Source organism: Phyllostomus hastatus, unplaced genomic scaffold (assembly GCF_019186645.2).
Source record: "Phyllostomus hastatus isolate PE091 unplaced genomic scaffold, TTU_PhHast_1.1 phas_scaffold_387, whole genome shotgun sequence".
In the NCBI taxonomy this organism is placed as follows: Eukaryota; Metazoa; Chordata; class Mammalia; order Chiroptera; family Phyllostomidae; genus Phyllostomus; species Phyllostomus hastatus.
Window position 1 is genome coordinate 721146 of NW_025334027.1, and position 21684 is coordinate 742829.

The window sequence follows — 21684 nt, forward strand, 5'->3', positions numbered from 1 at the left end:
GAAGTACAGGGGGAAGCCTCCATGGCGTTGGATTTGGCAGCTGTTTCTTGGCCGTGACACCAAAACACCAGCAGTGAAAGGAAAAACAGATGCCCTGGAACCTTTGTCAAACTTAAAAATTTTGTATGTCAGAGCTTACTATCAACAGGTAAAAAGACAGCCAACAGGATGGAAGAAAGTATTTGCAAGTCGTATATCTGATAAAGGGTTAAATTCAAAAACTAAAAAAGTCTATGAAAAATGGATAAAAGACTTGAATAGATATTTCTCCAAACATACCCAGGGGCGGTCAGAGCAGGTTTACAGTTGTAATGCAAATAAACAGTACAATAACTAATACATAATAATGCAAGAATAAGCCGTGTTTTGTGTGCTCACAATGGCAAACCCACTTCTGCCCGCCCCTGTATAAATGCCTGATAGCGCACGAAAAGATGCTTAACCTCAGCAATCATTAGAGAAACGCAAATTAAAATGACAGTGAGATACCATCTCACACTCATTAGGATGGCTATTGTTTAACAGAAAAAATCCCAGAAACTGACAAGTGTGGATGATGGTGAGGAACATTGGAACCTTGTGCCCTGCTGGTGGGAACGGGAAATGGTGCCGGTGCTGGGGAGCCGGTCTGGGGGTTCCCCACAAAGCAGGCAAAGGATCACCACGTGGTGCCCGCCTGCACTGAAAGCAGGGGTACCACAAGTACAGGCATGAACAAGAAGTGGTCTATACAGTCAATGATGCAGCATCATTCAGGCTTGAAAAGGAAGGAAATTCTGACCTGTGCTACGACGTGGATGAACCTTGAGGATATTGCGCCAAGTGGAAGAAGCCAGCCCCAAAAGGGCAAGGACTGTGTGATTCCACTAACGTGAGGTACCTACAGCGGTCAAGTGCATAGAGACAGAAATCAGAAGAGTGGTTGGGGGTGGGGCCAGGCGGTGAGGGGACTGGGAGCTGCTGTTTCCTGGGGACGGAGTTGCAGTTTGGGGAGATGACCAAGTTCTGGAGACGGACGGTGTGATGGTTGAACAACGGTATGAATGCACTTAATGCCACTGAACTGCACAGTTAACAATGGCTAAAATGGTAAATTGTATGTTATGCAGATTTGACCAAATTGTTTTAAAAGGTGTGAGGGCAAAGGCACTGGGTGGCTCTTTTCTCACCAAAATGAGAACCAGCCCGGAAGTCACCTGAGGAAGAGAGTCAGCCTTTGAAGAACTGGTTTTGCACCCACCCCTGTCCCCTACTCCCTGTTCCCCCACCCTCCAAGGTGGGGAAGTTAGTGTCTTCCCTGTGCCCCCTCCCTTCAGGAGCAGCAACCCTGGAGCTCCGCCTCATGCTTCCCCTCCCCCACCCCACCCATTCCAGCTCGTGCTCGAGGCAGCCACCTTGGAGAGCCGTCAAGGGCCCCCCGGAGTGTGGTGCCTGGGAGGTGCAGGCTGAGAGCTGGGCCTCTGCTCAGGCTCCTCCCCGTTCCTCCCCCCCAGCCCTGACCCGCTGCTCTGGGTGCACATCAGGCCCTCCGGGAAGGTCTGCTGAGCACAAGGAGGCAGGTCCGCTCAGCTGGGACTGGGCGAAGGAGACTCCATGGACTATGGCCGTCAAAAGAGAGATCAGCCTCTTCCCCCTGGTTGAAATGAGCAAGTATTTTATAGAAAATAAGAAAAAATATGGAGGAGGAAAAGAGTCATCTCTAATCCTCCATCCCAGGTGTAACGATAGCTAACACTTGGCATATTGCTTTTCAGTCTTTTATATGCCTGTTTTAAAATAACGGGGACCGTAGTGTCTGTATAATTCTGTGGCTTTTCCCTCAGTCTCATTGTATAATGGGAGCATTGTCTTTCACCGTACAAAAATGTTTTTAAACTCTTTTTACCAGTTGCAGAATGTTTGACATGTCGATGGGATCTTATTTATTTAATTATCCCGCTCCATTAGACATTAAGTTGTCCATTTGTTCATTCATCCATTCCTTGCTATTTCAAATAACGCTGGGATAAACATTTTAATGGCTAAACTGTCTTATTCTTGTTTTCTTTAGCCTAGGATTTCAAGAAATGGAATTTGCTGTGTTAAAAAGCATGGAGATTTCATTAAGAACAGGGAGGGGGAAGTCTGAATTCCTGCCCTATTTGCAGGCTGACAAGTCAGCCAACCTCGGTTCCTTGGAGGCCGCCGGAGACAGGCGGTGCTGGGGCAGAGACCAGGACAGTTCACTGCAGTCGTGGCGGCCGGAGTGCCAGCATCTTCTCGCAGCCGGTCCCCAGCTGCAGTCCCTGTAGGCCAAAGCAGAGAGAGCCGCGTGAGTCCTGTGGCCACTTCCCCATGTGTGTGCCACTCTGATTAAGCCGACCCGCAGAGGCTGCCCCAGCTGAGCTCAGTTTGTCTGGCAGCGCCCACGCAGTCTCCCCCACAGCACTCCAAAGGGCAGGATGAGCCCCACCTGCAGTGTTAACCTCAGTCCCGCCCCTCAGGCTTTCCGGCCCCACAGGCTGGGCACAGCCCAGAAACCGTCAAGGTCTGTCTTTCTCAGACGCTCCCCTTTCTACTCGGCCTGGGTCGTTCATCCGGGAACAAAAGCGAATATTAGACATTGTCCGGCCTCTGCCTTGGCCCACGAGGAGGAAGTCTAGACAAATCTCTCATCTGTGCTGACTCCGGGCAGGGAGCTGACACGGCCCTGAAAGCCTCCAGGGCCAAGGTGGTGCCACTGGTCACTGGGCTGAAGTCAGGGACAGAGGACGCCCCACCTTCTCTGATCAGATGGCGACCATCTCGGGGATAACCGGCCACAGCGTGCACAGGATGGCACGTCACGGGTCCTGGCAGCTCCCCTGCGTGAGCCTAGCCTCGTTTTAGTGAGCGCCCCACCGCTGTCTGTGCGCCTCCTAGTCTGGGGGGGGAGGTGTTTATTTAAACACGGGAAGGTCTCGTAGGGTCACAGTGTAGTTGCAAGACACTGTTTCAGGGAGGGTGGCAGGTTAATGCCTGGCTTTCACACAAGCAGAGTCATCAGGACAAATGTCCCCCTAGAAAGAAAATGCTTACAAGTGCTAGGGTCCCCCCAGTGGGACCTCCATCGGTTGGGGCCCAGGCTGACAGCACCTTCCGTGTGGCCTCCTGGCCAGGGTGTAGGCCTTTGGGTGTCCAGTTTAGTGTGAGTACTTGAATCTGAGCCTTGTATTTGGAAGGACGGCCAAGGGCAGTTGGTCCAGTCTGTCCCATTTGCCCACGATACCAGCCGGCTGGCATTCGTCTCCCTCGCAGAGGACTGACTGAGGTCTGTCAGAAGTGGGGTTGGGGACACATCTGGTGGTGTTGCAGCAGTTTTCCCTAGAAGATACAGGAGCCAGGATGTACCCGCCTTTCCAGCAGGCTTCGGGTAAGGTTCACGGGGACGGTGATCCCTTTGGGGTCAAAGCCATCCGGTCAGGACGCAGGCAAACCCTGAGTCCGTTACATCTAAGGTATTGCAGGAGTTTGGGAGCTGCACCGGGGCACGCGTGTTCACGAGGAAGGCTCCAGGGGCGATTGGGAAACAAGATCATTAACAATAAGTGCCCCCCTACCCCGAGTCTCCTGGGGTCAAAGGTGTTTCCTTTCTAGGTGCCAGCATTGCCGCTCCGTCTCCACGGTAGCAGTGTCGCTGAATCCCAGTAGCCCAAATGCCACCTCCCTTATTTTCCCAGTTATCCCTTTCTCAAACCCAAACCTCCTGTTTGGAAGGCTCAGTTGCAAGGGGAACAAGGGCGTTTTTGTAGAATGCTCAGGGACCCCTCACGTTCCCCACCTTGCCCCACCTTTGCTGCCCTCACAGCTCCCAGCAAGCCATGCGCTCTCTCAAGCGGCCATTGTCTTCGGGACCTGGGCCTGTCCGCCCAACAGGAGAATTCAAGGGACTGCGCCGGAATCCAGTTTGAGTTTCCAGGCACTGTCTCAGCTGGGCTGTCCGCACCACAAGACAGACGCGCTGACCTGGCCGGCCCGGAGCTGCTCTTACAGAAGGGGAAGAGCAACATGCCCAGGAATGGTCAAGTCTGAATCCTCAAAGTTCAACATAGGTCCTTCTGACCTTCTTACCACGTCCCTCCAGATGCACCCAGGAAATGGCCTTTTTAGAGACAGCTGCCTTCCGTGAGCAAACTGCTCGACAAAAGTGTGTGGCCCGGGAGGGGGAGCACGGGAGGCAGAGTCAGAACCCTTTCTGAGTTGATTGTTGAGGAGACACTCCAGTGCTGAATGATTTCAGATGCCAGTGGATGGACGAGAATGTGGAGGGTCTGCTGAACACCCTGACTGCCCGCTGTCCGTGTTGGGGAGCTTCTGTGATGGAAGGTGTACCCTGGTCGGGCTGGAAATGGTCCAGGGAGCCGAAGACAGCACACAGATCCGTTTCAAGGGCCACAGTGACGTGCCTCGAGTTGGCTGATTGGGCTGGAACAGCAGCTCCATAACCTGAAAAAGTGTCCACAGGGGTGAGGTGCCACCAGCAGCCCCAAGCGGCTGTCCAAGATAGGACGGAGTTAATCTGCCGTGAGCAGGCCGGGCGTGCCCTGTGCAGGCGAGGCGACCTCCTTCTGTGCCGGCGGCCAGCCCTTGGCTGGCAGGCAGTCACAAGCCTCGCATGCGGTGGGAGCTTCTGCACCAGGGACAGTTTTTCATTTGTGCTCGGTCCACAATGGGCAGGGACGTGTGTCCCTGTGCCCAGCACAGCGATCCCCGTGGGGCAGGTGGGGCAATCAGCGGCCTTAGCCTCGTTGGTCTCACCAGAACACAGGCTTCTATCATGGGCGTCGACCAGCCAGGATTGATTTCCACAGCCCATGGCCCATAGAGGGGTGTCTCTAATCTGCCAGTTTGAGGTTTTCTAAGTGGCAGACCGAACAATGTGTCTTTGGCAACAGCCCAAGAGTCAGTAAAAACATGCCAAGGTTTGCCAGCCGGAGTATTGATCGGCGCAGGGCTCCAGGGCTGGCCCTGAGGTCGACCCGCTGAGCGGTCACATCCATTTTCAGTTCCGGGTAGCGCTGCTGAGGGTGAGCAGCACAGCAGCCAGGGAGGCACCATCAGCTCTCCACATAGGTGACCCACTGGTGAACCAGGCCCAGGCATTTCAGGAACTTGAGCTCACTGTGGAGCCAGTGGCTTTGCTTTGGTGGAGTTGGAATGTGAGTTTCCCCTAAAGGATTAGCTGCCATTTTTTCATGTAAAGCTGAGGTCACTTGGATCAGGCTGGCTGGGTTTGAACATGCCATTTTTAGTGCTCAAGCGAAACTTCTGTGGGTTAGGTGTCCAGTTTCAATGAGAGCCCAGTATTAAGCTTTTCAAAAGGGTGAACCTGGTGACTGTGTCAGGGTCATGTCCAAAACCCCAAGGGTGCTCCTGGGGACGATCAGCTTGCCTTTGCTGGAGGCTCCAACTTACACACTCATCAGCCACAGAGACTCATGTGGCTTAAAGGGGTCCTGAGACTGTAGGGCTCCCAAGAGCAGGTCACAGCTTGTCAAGCAGCTTCCAGCACAGTCTGTTGCCTTGGGGCCTGCTCAGAGGGTGCTGGTCTGTGGGTTCACTGATGCAAAGGGACCAAGTAGGGTGCCCAAGGCAGGCAATACTGACTCCGACACCCAACGATTCCAAGAAGGTGCCAGGCCTCCTTTCTGGGGAGTGGTGGATGGATAAAGGGGAAGTAGCAGATTTTCCTAGACTGTTGGAGAGACTGAGCGTTGTGAATCTGACCACATGGTCCCAAGTCCCTGAATTTGGTCAGGGTTTATCAGTCACCCTGCCACTAAAATAGGTGCCAGCCATTCATTCCTGTACTTTATCAAGTGCTCAGGTATTGGGGTTACAGCAGGGGAGACAGGATGATGTGACTGGGGTGTGTGGGGAAAGGATGGAGGTGCTCCTTTAAAAGTGATACCATTGAGCAGAGCCCTGAAGGAGGCCATGGGGGAGGAAACAGCAGGTGCAAAGGCCCTGAGGGAGGGAAGGACTTGGACAGGTGGGAGGTACCAAGAGGAGGCCAGCTTGATGGCCTCATGGGTCTGTTCGCTCTGAGGGTGGAATGAGATGTGGACGTCAGCCTTTGCAAACTATGGGGCTCTGAACCGCTTGGGAAGACTGGCTCGCTAGATCTCCCAGGGCTGGGTGCAGCCCGGGATTCCACCAGCAGCTACGGGAGAGCCTCAGGAAACAACACAGACATACCTCGAATTATTGCACTTCGCTTTATTGTGTTTCACAGATTTTTTTTTTTTTTTTAGCAAATTGAAGGTGAGACCCTCCCCCAGCCAAAGGATTCTGACTTTCTTTATGCAGTACTCGCTTTATTGCGGTGGTCTGGAACTGAACGCACAGTATCTTCAAGGTATGCCTGCATTGAGCATGCGCATCCAGACCTGCAGCCAGGGAGAGGCCAAGAGGAGGGAGGCAGGGGTGGGGGTGGGGAGAACATGGAGAAACCGCAGGTGAGGCCACTGTGCTGGGCTGTGGGAGTCTCAGTCTCCATTTCTCAGCACTGAAGTTTTTCCACGAACACTCAAGTCCATACTATTCCCATCACTCAGCCCCTGGGGTCAACAAGTAAGCGGGGTGACGTTTCTGTATCTTTCTGAAGTTCTCATTCTGCTCTGAAGCTGGAGGGTGGGGGCAAGTCCCTGACGTGCGTTCCTGGATCCTGTTGCTGGGGCAGGTCAGTGGGGGCAAGTTGGCAAGGAGAGGAGGGTCTGTGCCTTTCCGGGGGCTCTAGGTGGTTCTACCGCAAGCATCTTTGCTGAGGGCATTTTTGGCACATAACTAATTGGCCATAAGGCAATTTCACCATGAACAATAAAATAATAAAAAGGAAAAGGGACATTAGAAAGCACATAACAGAATGTGAAAAATTAGTAACAAAAAATTTTAAAGAAATTTTGCAAAAAGACTTTGAAGTCCTTTGTTCATAGCGATACATTCTTTTTGCTTGTTGATTCGTATTCTTGTTCAGCATTGTGCTTTTTTTCTTTTCCACTAAAATGTCTTTCTTTGTTAAGAGAGGTATCAGTTTGCAGCTGAGGAACCAACACTGAATGCTCTGGAGATGGTTGTGAATTAGCTGCAGCCCTTTCATAGTCGCCACAGCTCGGTACGATTTGGGGATTTGATGGGTGGGAGAGAGACCGTGGTCACCGAAGGATTTGCAAACGTTTGATACGTGATCGTGTTCTAGTATTGTGTGCAACCTGGCTTTGTGTGTAACATCGCAGTCTGGCTTTCTGCGTGGTCGCTGTCATCCAGTGTTTTAAGGCCACCACAGCTGCTTGTCACCGTCCGGACCATTGTGAGGACTGAGAGATGTGTGATCTGAACATGGGAGTGCCGTGAGAACGGAGTCAGTGGGGAGACGAAACCAAACTGACAAAATACGTGAAGTCTGCCGAGTGTAAGCCGAACTGTCAACCACTGTTTTATTTTACAGCAAAACTGCCCTAGGGCCGGTTAGTTCTGGGGTTAAATGTTTACAGTGAACACTCCTGTGGCAAACGTGCTTGAGACGGACATGTATGCGGTGAAACTGGGGACACGTGCCAGGCCTCCTACCTGGTGGCAGGCCCCCAGAGGCCAGCGCCTCCCCATCTCTGGCTCCAGGACTGAGTTCGCTTCCTGGCTCCTCCGGCACTGGCTCGCCCCTCACAGGGTCGCCAGGGTTGCTTCTGACCTGGCTTGGGCTGCGGGTGAAAAAGCAGCAATGACTGCTTGTCATTGCTCTGAGCTTCCAGCTCTGTCTAGAGCACAGTGAGTAAGGACCTCGGGCACAGTCTTGCCCTTGGACTAGACCAGTGGTTACCCAAGACCCTGAGCAAAAGCCACCAGCTCAGCTGCACTCAGATGTCTGCTTTCGCCTGGCCCCTTGGCTCCCAGTGGAACCCCTCCAGGAGCCCTCGCCTTGTTCCCCACACTGTCCCCACCCTCCAAGTCCACCCAGGACTCACCAGGTCACCTCCTTCCATCCCCCCCAGCTTCAACACCTGCCTCGTTCGGTCATTTTTCTCCCATAATTGCATTCACTGGCCACTCAGAGGCCCCAAAACAATCATTCCTACTCCTGTCCCAGCCCCTGATATGCCTGTTCGGAGCGGGGCCCCTTCCCCTGGGTGGGCAGAAGGCTGACGCAGAAGTGCAGATGGGCAGGCTCACTAGTGTCCACATGCTGTCGGCTACATGTGCCGTGCTGCCCGGCGCACTCTGGCTGGGAACCACAGCAGCTGGGCTGCTCTCCAGTTTGGAGCAGAGTCCAAGACCTCGGCCAGAGCTCCTGCTTCTGTGTCTCCACAGCATGAGCTTGGGGACAGACAGGGCAGCCATCAGTCAGGATGAGAGCACAGGCCAGACACGGAAACCCGAAACCCTACCCAAAGAGCTGGCTCTGACTCCATCAGCTCCTTGTAGGAGCTGAGCAGGTCCGAAGGTGCCAGATAATGCAAGATTTCCAAACACTTCCTGTTTCAGGAGAATTCTTATCAAACAAAATACTAGAAGGACCCAATAGCTAGCAGATACACTGCTGGTTGAAGTGGAGGGTGCAGGGAGGGCTGGAGTCCCCTCTTGTCCATCATGTGGACCCCACTGTCCCCCTCACTTGACATTCCCCATCCCTGGCCCTCCTCCTATCCACGGGTTTACACCCTCCATGCCCTCTTCAAGAATTCGTCCAGCTGAGATCTGAGACCCTTCCACCCCAGCATTCCCCACTTAGGCCTCGCACAAGCATCAGGGGCCGATGCAGGCCCCCAAAAGCAAAGAACTGGACCCCAGCCCAGCTAAAAGCGGTGTGGCAAGCTAAGGACGTGGTTCCCACATGACCGTACTGAGGAGACAAGAATCCATGAAGGTGAGCCAGAGGCCACCACCATTTTGCAGAAGAATAACATTTATTGAGAATGGCTCATTACAAACAAAATATATGTATAAAATCTCTGCAATGCAAAAGATTCTTTTTGTCCCCATGTGGCTGGAGAGAACAAAGCCAACTGTCCACTGCGGCTGTGGACAGGGGTCACGGGCGCCATGTTCTGTAGGCAGCAGTTCCTAACGGGGCCATTCCTCGGTCCCGTTTTCATGATTTCTCCATTGCACAGGACAGTGTGGGTTGTGTCCCGCCCCCTCAACCCTCTCCAGGAAGACAGCACCATCTCAGGGGCAGGCAGCTTTCCTGTTGGCCTTCCAGACAGTTGCCCCCTAACCTGTGGCTCGCCCTGAGAAGCCATCCTCCAAGCCCAGGGACAGAGTGTTTCCACACGTTGCGTGACAGATGGCAGTGCTGTGACCACTCTCCACGGAGTTCGCGCTCCCTGACAGCTTGCACACGGGGCCTCACTTTCAGCCACCCTGAGAGCTCCATTTCCCATTTCCCGTGATACCTGTCCTCCCCACAGTTTCACCCAGACCCCTCTGGAGTCTGCCCCAACCCCACGGCTATCACACATGGTACTGCTGGGTACCAGAGCTCACTGGGGTGTGGGGCCACACCGCATTAAGGCAAGAGACAGACCAGTGTGAAGGCAGCACTAGCCTTGAAACCAGGGTGGCTGCCCAGCTGCAGCGCCTCCCTCCCAGCCATGGCTGCATCTGGTGTTGAGGAGCAATGCAGCTGGTGGTCTGATGGCCTTTGCAGGCAGAGGCCACCTCTGCCCCAGGGCTGCTATGGAGGGGAGGGGACAGCTATGGGGGTAGGGGGGGCAGGGGCAGCAGCTGCCACCACACCATGCCACGGGCACTGGAAGACCAAGACACAGGGGCACAGGAGCAGATAGGTTGTTGGGACCCCTCTGCCAGGGGCAGCCCCTGATGGGTGGGTGGGTGTTCCCAGCCCCTCTGGGAATGATCCACTTCCCTTATTTTTTTAGGTGCAGACCTGGGTTCGAGACCCAACTCCACCAGACTCCTGGGCAAACTCCCCCAGACTGGGCGGGACTCTGTGAGGTGAGGGCCCTGGCACTGAGCCCACCAGCTGGGAGTCCTCTGCTCTTTGTAAGGTAACTTTAACTCGCCTGTCTGCCCCATGAAGAGAGGTGTCAGCAGTTCCAGAGTACCTGCAATCTCACTATTATTATCTGGAGGGTGACTCTCTCCCCAAAAGTGAAAACTTAAATCTCAAAAAACCAACCCTCGCCCAAAAAAAGAGAAAAAGAAGGCAACACTCCCAGTGCATGCTCCACGCCGTGCTGTGTGGCCCGGGCAGGTGCCACCCTTCTCCATCCAGAAAGAAGAGACCCAACACTCTGTGCAAGGTTCTGGCATGAACACTGGGGTAGGGGGAAGCCACAGGCCGCCCCTGACCATTGCTTGAGGAGCACAGGCCCTGCGCCCCAGCCCTGCAAGATTTGGGCTCCCTGTGCTCAGATGGGCCCCACTGTGGGACTTAGGTGAGTGTCGGGAGCCTCCTGGTCAGGGGCGGGCGGGGGGATCTTTGGGGCCCAGCAGCTGTCTCTGGCCCTCTGGGTCAGGCTTCCCTGAGCACGGCCAGCACTGTGGGCCAGCAAAAGCAGGCTCCTGCCCAACACACAACCTGTGGAGCTGGAGTCCCAGGAGGGCTGCGGTGCCCCAGAGTCCTTTCTGCCTGAGGTCCAGCCCTCCGCAGGAGCCACAGGCCTCGCAACCAGCCGCGGGGACTTGGGGGCCCTGCAGCACTCCTAGGGAGAAGGGTGAGGACAGCTCGCCGTGCAGCCGGGGTCGGCTAGTCTCCAAACACACAGATGCTGCCCTGACAAGTAACATCTCTCGCCAGGGCTCGGTCCCCAGGTCTGTGGGGCAATGGGCCCAGGCATCAAGGGAACTCTTGAGGCTGGGTGGCCCCCTGGACTCAGCTGGGGTCAGGCTGAGGGTCCTGGGGTAGCTCTGCCCAGGAGCTCTGGGGACGTTTCCAGCAACCAGCGGTGCAAGGGTTGGTGGCCTGATGGCACTCACTGCTGGCGGGTGAGTCTGATGTGCTGCGGCCCCCCAGAGCTCCCTGGGCTTTTGTGACACGGGCTGAGGCCGAAGCTGTGCATCCAAGCCCCAGCTGCCCTGGGCCTGGGGCAGGGCCGCCTGAGTGGGCCAGGCCAGGGCAGGGCAGGGCGGGGTCTGAGGGCCTGGACACGCCAGGCTCCCACTGTCAGCTGTCCAGGTAGACGAAGAGGATGTCCTCGTCCGTGCCATAGCTGGTCCTGGCCTCCTCGAAGTTGCTGATGCTGGTGCTGCACATCCCTGCGGGGCAGCGGGAGAGCGCTGCCTCACCGGCACCCGGGGAGGACACGTCCCGCCGCCTCGCCACCCCTCGCCACACAAGCCTTCCACCCCCGGAAGCCCTGCTCGCCTGCTGTGGCCTCTGTTAGCTTGGTCCTGCCCCACCCCAGTCAGCGGATGAAGCAAGTGAGGCCCAGGGAAGGGAGGAAACGTGCTCGAGGCCACGTGGGGCAGGTCTGTGTGAGTCAAGGCAGCCCTTCCCTCTGCCCAGGGCAGTGGGGAGCCCTGTGTGGGCCCCAGAAGGGGGTGGGGCCAGGCAGGCTTTCCGATGGGCATGCTGACCGTCCTGTGAGCAGGTCTACGGGTGCCACACAGTCGGGGAGGGGAAGGAAGCTGTAGTCTAACAGCATGAGACAGTGGGTGGGGTCCTGGACGGTGGTGAGTGGCTGGCAGTGTGGGACAGATGGCCAGGCCTGGTAATGACCTGGGTGTGGACGCCAGCATGGCCTGAGAGTGGTGGCTGGCTTGCTGCATGGCCAGAGGGATGGCACAGGTGACAGGGGTCCAGGGGGAACAGGGTCTTTGGGGAGAAGGCAGTGAGGGAGGCCCTGGCCCTACCAGGGTGAGTGGGAAGGAGCTGGGGGGTCCGGGGGTCCCTGCGCTCCGCTCCCACCCCCCACACTCACGGTCGGCATACGCCGGGTTGTTGTAGAAGATGGAGCCAGTGGCCCGGTTGTAGCCACGCAGCACGATGAAGTGGCCCTGGTAGTCGGGGGTGCGGCAGAAGCAGCGGTGGCCGCGGGGGGCAAAGCAGCAGTACTTGGTGGGGCTGGAGCAGAGGTCACAGTGCAGCACCCCCGAGTTCACCAACACGATGGCCACGTGGCCCTGTGCCAGGTGCGCCTGGATGTCCTGCACGCTCACTGTGCTGTGGGTGGGAGGGGGGTCAGCCAGGGCCCCGGGCCCAGCCCCCATCTCCCATCCCTGCCGGGCCCATTCCGCCATGTGCCACACAGTTTGGGGACATGGCTGCTCTTCCCTCTGCCCTGGGCTCCTTGCAAGTGGGAATGTCCTGCTTTGTTGCTGTGGCCCAGGCTCAGTCCAAGGCCAAGCACAGAACCAGTGCGTGGGGGGGGGGGGGCAGGCAGGGGCTCTGAGTGCGATCAGGAACAAGCTGGCCCTATCAGCCCCTGCACAGGGTGGCAGGAGGTCGGGCCCAGACAAGCCCCCACCGGGGCTGGTGGAGCAGCATGTAGAACCCGACCTCCTAGAGGGTAAGTGAATTGTTTGTCAGGTGCCTCCATTGGTCCTTTACCCTGAATCATGTGTGGTTTACACTAGAAACAGTTAGTCCAATTTAATTCCCCAAATCTGGCCAGGCATGGCTTTGCCAGTGTCAAAGTCAAAGACTTCCCTGCAAGGGCCATTTTTCTCTTTTTCCTTAAGGCTCCTCGGTGGCAGAAGTGGGTGCCCAGGAAGGGCTGGTCAGCAGCACTGCCAGGGGAACCCCAGGCCAGCAGAGCCAGCTGCCTCGTGGGGTACCCCCCACAAGGCAGAACCCAGAAGGGGAGAAGAGGCCGGGGGTGGGTCCCCTAGGCTGGGGGCTCCGCCTTCTGCACCGGCCCTCCTTCCTTTGCACTCTCCAGGGGAGCGGCGGCCTGGCCCAGCTCCAGCCCATGGCCAAGTCACGTGGCAGTTGGGTTTGTTGTCTCAGTCCTGAGAGCTTGTCATTTTCCCATTTGGTCTTTGAAACAAAATACCTGGCTGAATTCCCAGCAGTAGGAACAGGAGTGGGATCTTAGCTACGAGAAAAAGCAGGGGCTGGGCTGGAAGGAGAGGCAGCGGGCTGCATGAGACAACAGCGTGGAAGTGGTGGGTTCGGATCATGGCCTGGCCAAGTTGCTGGGGGTGGGGGGCGTCCTGTGGGCAGCTCACACCGTTTTTCCCACCTTCGGTTTCCCCCCTGAGTGTGGACAGCACTGACTTCCCACTCAACAAGACAGCAGCTGCCAAGTGCCGCTAAGTAAGCGTTTGCTGCCTTTCCTTCCAACACGGGCTCCTGCGGCCTAAGGATGCGTGGAGACTTCCCCGTTTCCAAATCACCCACAGTGTGGCTGCATTACGTTAACAATGAAAACAGAAATCCGGAAAGAGCAGGGAGAGCTGAGAAGCGTGGTCGAGGAGAGTCCGGCCGGGACAGGAGTCGTCGGGCCTGAGCACGGTGCCCACAGTGAGCCCAGGGAAGAGTCGCTCACAGCTGGGCAAGTCACCCCCAGGGTCTGCCCCCCAGACCGATAAGAAGGTAAGAGCCATGTCAGGTCACAGAGACCGTGGGGCGATCTGGGAGCCAGGCCCCCCTAGACAGCCAGGTGGTCCCCATCACCCTCCGTGACCATGCCGTCAAGTTCCCAGGCCGTTCCCCCTTCATCTGGGTTACTGTGTTCTGTCCCATGCCACCCAGAACTGGCTGGAGTCGGTCCTGCTCACCTGTACCTCCAGCCCCTGCTCAGGATCCACCTGTAGCCCCATAGGTCCCCTTGTTATGGACGAAAAACCCAAGGCTCAGGGGGACGGCAGTGCCCACTGCCACCTGGGCAGGGAACCCCACCTCTTCCTGACTCCCAAGGCCCTGGCCCTTTTCACCCTCCATCATGAGGCTGCCCCCACTGCAAGTCGATGGGTGAGCAAGTACCCAAGGAAGGGTGGTGGGGGGCTCACCATTTCTCCACCAGCACCTTGCAGGCCTTGGCTTGTGCAAACAGCTGGTTCACCCGAGTCTCCTCTGTGTCAAAGTGCTTCCTGTAGAAGGACTGAAGAGAAAAGGGCAGGCTGCCGTCCCCCGTTTGGATGAAACCCTGTGTGGGGGCAGAAGTGGCAGGACGTGGAGGAGCCCAGCCCACTGGGGGAGACAGCACAGGCAGCACGTGGGCAGAAAGCTTTCTGTCCCGAGCCGACAGGGTGGCTGGCCGCAGTGTGCAGGGCCCTGCACAGGCAGGAAGAGGATGCTCAGGAGATGCGTGGGCAGCCAGGCTTGGACTGGCTCCCTCGGGAAGGTCGGTCAGCCCCAGGCTTGTGCTCCTCATGGGTGTGAGTGAAAACGACCGCTCAGCCACCACTCGGAGTAGCCACACAGGGTCCGAGGAGTGCACTGTGTTTGGTACAGAGGTATCAAGGGGGCCAGAGCCCCCATGGGGCCGTCACAAGTGACCCTGCCCTTGGGCCCCTTGCTCTGCCTTGCAGCCACGGCAGAAACCAGGTGCAAGGGCCTTCTTTCTGGCTGGGGAGGTTCAGGGGACCATCAGGCTGACTGGCCACCACACAACCACCCTCTTGCCCAAATGGCCAGGAGCGACTCTGCTCCACCAAGTTTTAGAGCTTGGGCTGAGGGCTGCCTCAGGGGCAGGCCACAGCGGCTCCAGCTGTGCAGGAAGGGGAGAGAAATGCACTGGTTATCCACCAGCTGATGTCGGCATTCTTTTTTAAAAGGAAAAAAAAAAGAGGTATTGGGGTTTTATTCCAGAATACCAACAACCTAGCCTGCAGCCAGCTATTCCCGCGAGGAGGGAGAAAATGGGCAAAGGACGGCTGGATGAGGTCGAGTGCTGTGCTCCTCGGCCCTGCGCCCCACCTGGCGCGGAGGGACACAGGGAAGGGCGTGGGAGGCAGCCTGAGATGCTCCTCTGCACGCCCACACGTGCTGCCGCGGGCACCTGGCAGGGGCTCTGGGGTGGGAGTGCTGGGAGGAACCAGCTCGCTGCTCAGGTCCTTTGGGTGGGTGCAATGGGAAGGTCACCCAGACTGACTGGCTCCTGCCCACAGCACATCTGCTGCTGCCCCCTGGTCTCTGCCCACCTGTGTGCCCACTCAAGTGTGCAAGCCTTGACCGCACCCTCTTCCAGCTACTGAACCCGGCAAAAGCCCGGTGGCCGGCCACCCACCTGGTTTTTGTAGCCCTTGTCCACACCCAGGGTCTGGGTGCAGAAGCGGTGCCTCACGCCGAAGTGGCGCATCAGGTAGGCCAGGTCGATGGTCCAGATGCTCCTGGTCAGCCGCAGCTCCTGCAGGGCGCTTTCAAACTCCCCGTCGTCCAGCTGGCCCAGGTACCTGGGGGTGGACAGGCCACTGAGGGCTGCTTGCCCCCGAAGGGAAGCTGGTTTGGGTCACACTCCACCTGCGGGCCCATGAGCCACTGGCAGAGCCCCCATTCCACAGGAGGTTCTGTCCTTTGTCATGAAACCTTCCGTCCTGCCCACACACTGCCCGGGCACAACCTGAAGCTGCCTGGGCGCCGTGCTGTCATCCCTGCAGTCAAGGGCCCAGATTCCGCATCTCACATCTCTTGTGGGCATGTGACCTTGCGCAAGTCACCACCCTCTCTGGCCTCACCAGCTTCATCTCTAAGATGAGGTGCTTGTACCACATCAGTGGTTTTCTAAGTTTTAGGTAGAGAATTCTTTTGTTGAACCCTGTCTTGCCTGGAATTCCAGGATGTACGGTGGGTAAGGGAGAAGCTGCTCCCAGGTTCCAGGCAGGCAGCCACCTGAAAACTCCTCCCATAAGGTGATGGCCGCGGTCCTCCAGGCTCTGAGGGTCAAAGTTCCAGTGATGTTCATGCAGCCTAAACTAAGTGGCTGCCTCCCCAGTGACCCAGTCTCCCAGGAGCCTGAGGCCCAGCCATGGGGTCACTCTGTGGGCCAGGCCTGGGCACCAAGGACTTCCCTGGCCATCCCCAGGGTCCCAGGCATTCCCAGAGGGGGCCCCTGGAAGACCTGGTCCTATCCCCTTTGCTTTTGCAGATGGCAGTGAGCCTCGATGGAAGCTGGGCCTCCCACAAGCCCCGACGTGAATGATGAATCCCACCCAGGTCTCTCCCTGTGTCTCCCCACAGCCAGAGCACGTGGTGTGGATGGTGAGGACCTCGACCCGCCCACTCACCGCAGCACCATCCTGGAGCAGGCCAGGCCGCAGTCCCAGTGGTAGAGCTGCTGGATGACGGGCACGGGCAGCTGCACGAAGTCCCCTGCGTGGAAACACGGGACAGTCACAGATCCTTGGCGCAGTGCCTGCCACTGTGGCCCCCACCGGAACCCCTGGCACTGGCCCCCGCCCAGATGTGCAGGGGCCTTTCTTATTGCCAGGAAAGGCTCCATTCTCCTTCCAACAGTGATAACCTCCCCAGGCCCCAGTCAGAGCAGGTCAGCTGCACACAGAGCCCTCCTCCAGTGGTTGGTCTGCACGCCTCTTAGGACAGTGCCACCATGGCTGCCCCCCAGCAGCCTCTGCCGCCTCACCTGCACCTGTCCTCGCCAGACTGCCCTGCAGGCAGGGCTTCCCTGTCATGCGGCTCCCTCCGCCTGGACTCTCCTGGCCTCCCAGGTGCCCGAGCTACCTCCTCTTGCTTCTTCATGATGCTACATCTGTCCACCCAGCCCCGCCCCTGCCCCCATGTGCGCTCATCGCCCCACCGGCCTCTCTCGCTCAGGGCCCTCTTCTTCGATGGGAGCTCGGAGGAGGCAGCGACAAGGCCAGCACATAAAAGGCGCAGAGCAGGTATTCGTGTCTGGATTCACGAGGTCCCGGAGGTTAGTCTGACTTCAAAGCCCCCAAGGACACCAAGGTATGAAGCCCATGGTTAAGAGCAGGGGACGGCGATGTACGCTGTGTATGTGGATGCTACCCTGGGCGGCCTCTCAGCATGTCCTTGCCAAGCAGTGAGGTGGAGCAGAGAGGGCCTGACCTAGGCATTCCTGCTCGGGCTCAGCCACTGGCTGGCTGTGGACTGAGAAACAGACTTCCTCTTGCTGGGCTGGGTCTGGCCATCTCTAAAGTGGGGGACTTTGGTCTGATCCAGTCATTCAATCAACAAATATTTCCCAAGCGCCTAGCAAGTGCCCGGCACGTGTACTACAGACACGGCGGCTGGTGCCAGGCCCCGTCCTGGTGGACAGCACAGGCGAGCACGTGAAAGAGAAGAGCACAGGGTGAGGCCAGGAGAGTGGTGGGGGCACGACCCCGAGAGCACAGCGTCAACAAGCACAGGGCCTCTCGGGGACAGCCTGTGTGGAAGCTCTGAGGCGGGGGCGAGCTGGCACCAGCCCACAGAACTCTCGCATTCTGGCGTTCCATCAGTCTGGACCAAGTTCAGAGTCTAACGAGCCAGGAGGGACCTCCCTCCAGCTGTCACCACCGCTCTCGGCTCATTGGTGACACCCGTTCCACACACGAAAACCCAGCCCACCTTGTATCCTCATCTCAGGGGTCTTTCTGGGACCCAAGAGCAGCCTGTGCAGAGCTGCCCCAGCGACCTGCCTGCCGTGCCAGCCCTGGCTCCTGTGGCAAGCACCAATCAGGAGGGCCACTCACTAGCCCCAGGGTCTGTACTGCCGTCGGACCTGCTGGCCTTGTCTGGGCAGTTCCTTGCCTGGAGTGGGTTTGAAGCTCCTACTCTGCGTCTCAATCCTCCCCAGCACAGGCGCCACCCCTTCCGGGGCCTTCCCTGAGCACAGACAGGCCGCATTCTCTCCTTTCTCTGGAATCCCACCAGACCCGAATTCACACTCTACCTCACACAGGGAAGACCATTGTGTGGAGTTTGTCTGCGTCTTTCTGTGCTGTTGCACATTCCCAGGTGGCAGGGTCACGTGACTGCTCCTTTGCTGCATTGCATTGGCCTTTCTCACCCAACTCCCCTTCTCCAAGGGCGTGCAGCAGCATGGAAGGCAGGGTGGCATGGGCAAGTGCAGGCCACCTGCAGGCTGAGCGACCTCAAGGTGCTGGACCTATCTGTGCCTGCTTCCTCCTCTGTGACATGCACCATCACAGAGGCCAGCTTGCAAAGTGCCATGAGCGCTCAAGGCAGGAATGTGTGTACAGCCCCTTTTGGGTGCTGGCGCAAACCCTGCCCTCCATCCAGCTTGGTGGGACCTGCCACACTGAGTCCAGGGTGGGCTGAGGCTTTGTTCTCTCCTTCCCCTGACCCCAGGTACCTTTGACCCTTCATTCAAGGCCTTTGCATGTTCTCTTCTTCCTACTGTGATGGATTCAGTCCTGAGGGCCTCATCCTGTCTGACTCCCACCTGTCCTCTGCCCTAAATTCCACTCCCAGATCCTCTCCTGTCTCTGTACACAGAAGCCAGGGGGATCTCATCCATAGCTTCCCATTACTCTTAAATAAAGTTCTCACCCCTTACCATGGTCTGTAGGGCCCTGCCCAGCCTGAGCCCCACCAGCTTCACCTTGGCCCTTACCCCTCACTCACCCTGTTCTTGTTACCCTGGAAACCCAGCAAGCTTCATGCCACCCCAGGACCTTTGCACATGTAGCTCCCTCTATCTGAAACTCTTCCCCTTGCTGTTCTTAAGACTGCCCCTTACTGTCATTCAGATGCCAGCTCAAAGTCCCCTCCTCTGACTATGCCTTTGGGGGAAGAGATCACTCCTTTGCCACTTCCTGTTTGTTTCTCTTCACAGTACTTAGCAAAAGTAACATAATAATAATAATAATAATAAAGCTATTCTGTCTCCCCACTAGACTGTAAGCTTCCTGAAGACAGAGAATTTGCTGACTTGTTCACTGTTACTCCCAGTGCCTGGTGTCTGGTGCTTAGTAGCAACTCAATAAACATTTTTTGGAAGAAAGGAGCACATTAAGTGCCTACTGTGTGCTAGGCTCACAGTGACTAAGACCCAGGCCCTGCCCTCCCAAGATTCATATTCTGAGATCATTCCCCCCAGGTGGACTGAGTGGAAGGAGGGCTCTGTACAGGGTGTTGTCCCCTCATGGTGGCATGCCTCCCTTGTCAAAAACTCACTGGGGCCATAAACTGCCTTTTGTTTTTCTTTACATGGGCTGCTTACTCCCCAGACTTTGCTCTTGGATATCCCTTAGTCTGGAATACCATCTCCTTTCTCTGAATGTCCAAATGCTCTGGCCCTCCTCCCTCTCTGAGCTCCTCAATATGCAGTGTTTGAGGTGGTCTGCCTTCCCCACTGGACAGGGGGAGAATCCCTCACTGGCAGGTGGGGACAAGGTGGCATTTACCCCCTCTTAGCCCTCAGCCCAGTGCAGGCCCTCAGACATGCTTGGTGAGTGAAAGGTGGTTTTCTCCAAAGGCCTTATCCCTTGAGATGCCCCGGGCCTGCCTGCCATTGCAATGCCCAGCACCCCCACTCTCAGGCTTCCAGACACAGCCCTCTGTGCATGGACCCCCCTCACTCTGTGGGCTGGACTCTGGTATCAACTGGCCGGGCCATCTTCGGCTGGGCTTTGAGTCTGTCTGTGCTTTCCCCTATGCCCAGCTGTAAATGTGTCACAGGACAACTGCTTTGAACTCTGCTGTCCTTTCTCTTCTTGCCCTGATCCTTGGAGTCCCTTAATCCCAAGGCCCCAAAGTGCCACACATCCCCAGTCTTGGCACCAGCAGGTCAGCCCCTAGGGACCAAGATACTCCTGCAGGGGATGATAAGGGTAGGCGAGGCCTTCCAAGCCCAAAGCCACTGCTAGTTGTTGATGCCTGCAGCAGAGGGGCTGTCCCACCTGAGAGCTAGGGTCTGCCTAGGAGGCCTTGGCTGGCTTCAGGTGGCAGCTGTCACCAAGGAAGGAAGGCAGCTCCCTGGCCCTGAATACTTAACGTCTCTCAGCCTCAGTCAGCTCATCCGCAAAAGTGAAAATAACAATGGTAACCTTCATACCAGGTTGTTAGGAGGATTCATGAGTCACTGCGTGTACACTACGTAGCACACTGCCTGCTCAGAGAAAGCTCCCTGTGAAGGTGAGCCATTACCCCACTGAAGTTCAGGAAAAGTACGTGCCTGGTGCAAGATCACAGAGTTGAGGGAGTCAGATGCAACCCCCAGGATAGCATCAGGCCCAACTCCTTGCTGCAGACACTAAGGTCACACTGATGCCTTAGTGGCAGGGTCCCACATGCTCTTGACCTCTCCACTTCAGAATTTTCTAGTACTAGCACTTTCTCATCAACCCTGTGCCTTAAATAGAGCAGAAGTCACTACTTCTCCCCTTCCCTTCTTAGAATCATGACACTGAATGTTGGTCTTGGTTTCTGCACCAAAGGAACGCAGAAGCGACAGAAGGAACCAGAGGGTGAAGAGCTGTACAAGACGAAACAGTCTGGGAGGCCAGAGGAAGTGCCCTGACACTGCTCTGTGCTCTCCACAGTTCCTTGTGCTTCTAGGCCTCAGTTCCCCCAGGGGTCAGCATTTCCCAAGGCAGCTCCAGCAGGATTTTTCGCTTTTAGAGAAGGTGGCGCCCCTGCCTCACAACCCGGGACCCTCCTACCATGACCTCTATTAGAGCTACTGAGGTCCCAGCCCTGGGAATGTCAGGGACACCCAACACACCAAGGCTGGGAGTTGGGAGGCCAAGGCGCCTGTGTTTCACCTGGCCAGGTTTTGCTCGAAGCTCTATAGCTCCTCCGGAGGCGGCGGTCGGCCCAAGGTCGCGCGGCCAGACCCTGCCCCGCGCTAGGGCGGGATCCCCCACGTTCCCCGGGATGAGGGCTGGGCCCTCAGGGTGGCACTAACCGGGCTCGAGCGGCGGCCCCGCTGCCTCCGCCTCCGTCCTCATGACCCGGGCGGCGCGGGGCGCCCATGGCCCCAGCCTGGCACCGGCTGCAGCTTCGGCTTCGACAGGGGCGGGAACGGGGCCGGTAAGTGTCGAGCTCCTCCGCCGCCACCTCTACCGCCACCTCGGTGGGGAGTACGGGAGACCGCTGCTGGACCGCCCCAAGCCCCGCCCCGGCCCTTCCAGGCCTCCTATCCCGGGACCCCGCCCCTTCCCTAGGCCCCGCCCCTTCCCTGGGCCTCCAAATAGCCCCCTCTTTTTGCCTTTCTATAGGGCCCAGGCTCCAGGTCTAGGCCCTCCCGGGCAACTCGCAGTCTCGGCTTCTGGTGACCCCACCCCTGTCCCAATCCTCGCGCTGACTCGTGGGTTCTTCGCCTCCGTTCCCCGGAAGCCCCGCCCCTCTCTCTGAGTCCCGCCCCGAAGCTTTGGGGTTTCGCGAACATTGGCTCCCCAGAGGCTCTACCCCTTCGCTACTCAGCTACGGCTCGGCCCCGCCTCCTTGTCAGCCTGAAGTCCAAGCCCTTCTCTGGTCTCAGGCACCCCAGGACTCCAGAAGATTTAAACCTACTCTGAATCCCTTCAGGGACGACCCCCTTCCCCAACTCTATACCTTACTTTCCCTATCCGTACAGTGAAATGCCTCGCCTTGCTCAGAGCGCCCCTTACCTGGAGGTGCCGGGTTCCAAAGGTGGGGTCCTAGCCTTCGGCCTCGCAGCCTGCTACCCCCGATCCGAGGGCTCAGGCCTCAGATCCCTGCCTTATGGTCAGCCCGTCCCTGCTGTGGGGTGCTTGGAAACGCGATCCCCCCTCTCCGCTTGCCGGCCTGAGGGTCCGTATTTCCGGCGGCACCCGGGTCCCGTTATCAGTCCTCTCTTCCGGGGCCGGAACGAT

General features: G+C 57.4%; 1 protein-coding gene across 3 annotated transcripts; it reads right to left on the bottom strand.

Moving 5' to 3' along the window:
• Positions 1 to 8899: 8899 nt before the first annotated feature.
• GUCD1 (guanylyl cyclase domain containing 1) lies at positions 8900 to 21657 on the bottom strand. Of its 3 annotated transcripts, XM_045819769.1 has the most exons (7): positions 21460 to 21657; positions 20754 to 20917; positions 16147 to 16231; positions 15150 to 15315; positions 13930 to 14066; positions 11898 to 12139; positions 8900 to 11232 (listed from the first exon to the last, which is right to left on the bottom strand). In XM_045819769.1, the coding sequence occupies exons 2-7, from the start codon at positions 20794 to 20796 to the stop codon at positions 11141 to 11143; spliced, it is 765 nt and encodes a 254-aa protein (XP_045675725.1). In that variant the 5' UTR covers positions 20797 to 20917; positions 21460 to 21657; the 3' UTR covers positions 8900 to 11140. The 3 variants fall into 3 exon arrangements, with proteins under 3 accessions (XP_045675725.1, XP_045675727.1, XP_045675726.1); XM_045819771.1 differs by lacking the exon at positions 20754 to 20917; XM_045819770.1 differs by lacking the exon at positions 21460 to 21657 and having other exon boundaries at positions 13930 to 14021; positions 20754 to 20997.
• Between the last annotated feature and the right edge of the window lie 27 nt (positions 21658 to 21684).

Excerpts from the sequence above, each read along its gene's own strand:
- GUCD1 (XM_045819769.1), bottom strand. The coding sequence starts at position 20,796 with ATGAGGACGGAGGCGGAGGCAGCGGGGCCGCCGCTCGAGCCCG. Across the intron at positions 16,232-20,753 it reads GGGGCCGCCGCTCGAGCCCG|GGGACTTCGTGCAGCTGCCC; the intron begins GTTAGTGCCACC and ends GTTTCCACGCAG. Across the intron at positions 14,067-15,149 it reads ACAAGGGCTACAAAAACCAG|GGTTTCATCCAAACGGGGGA; the intron begins GTGGGTGGCCGG and ends GCCCCCACACAG.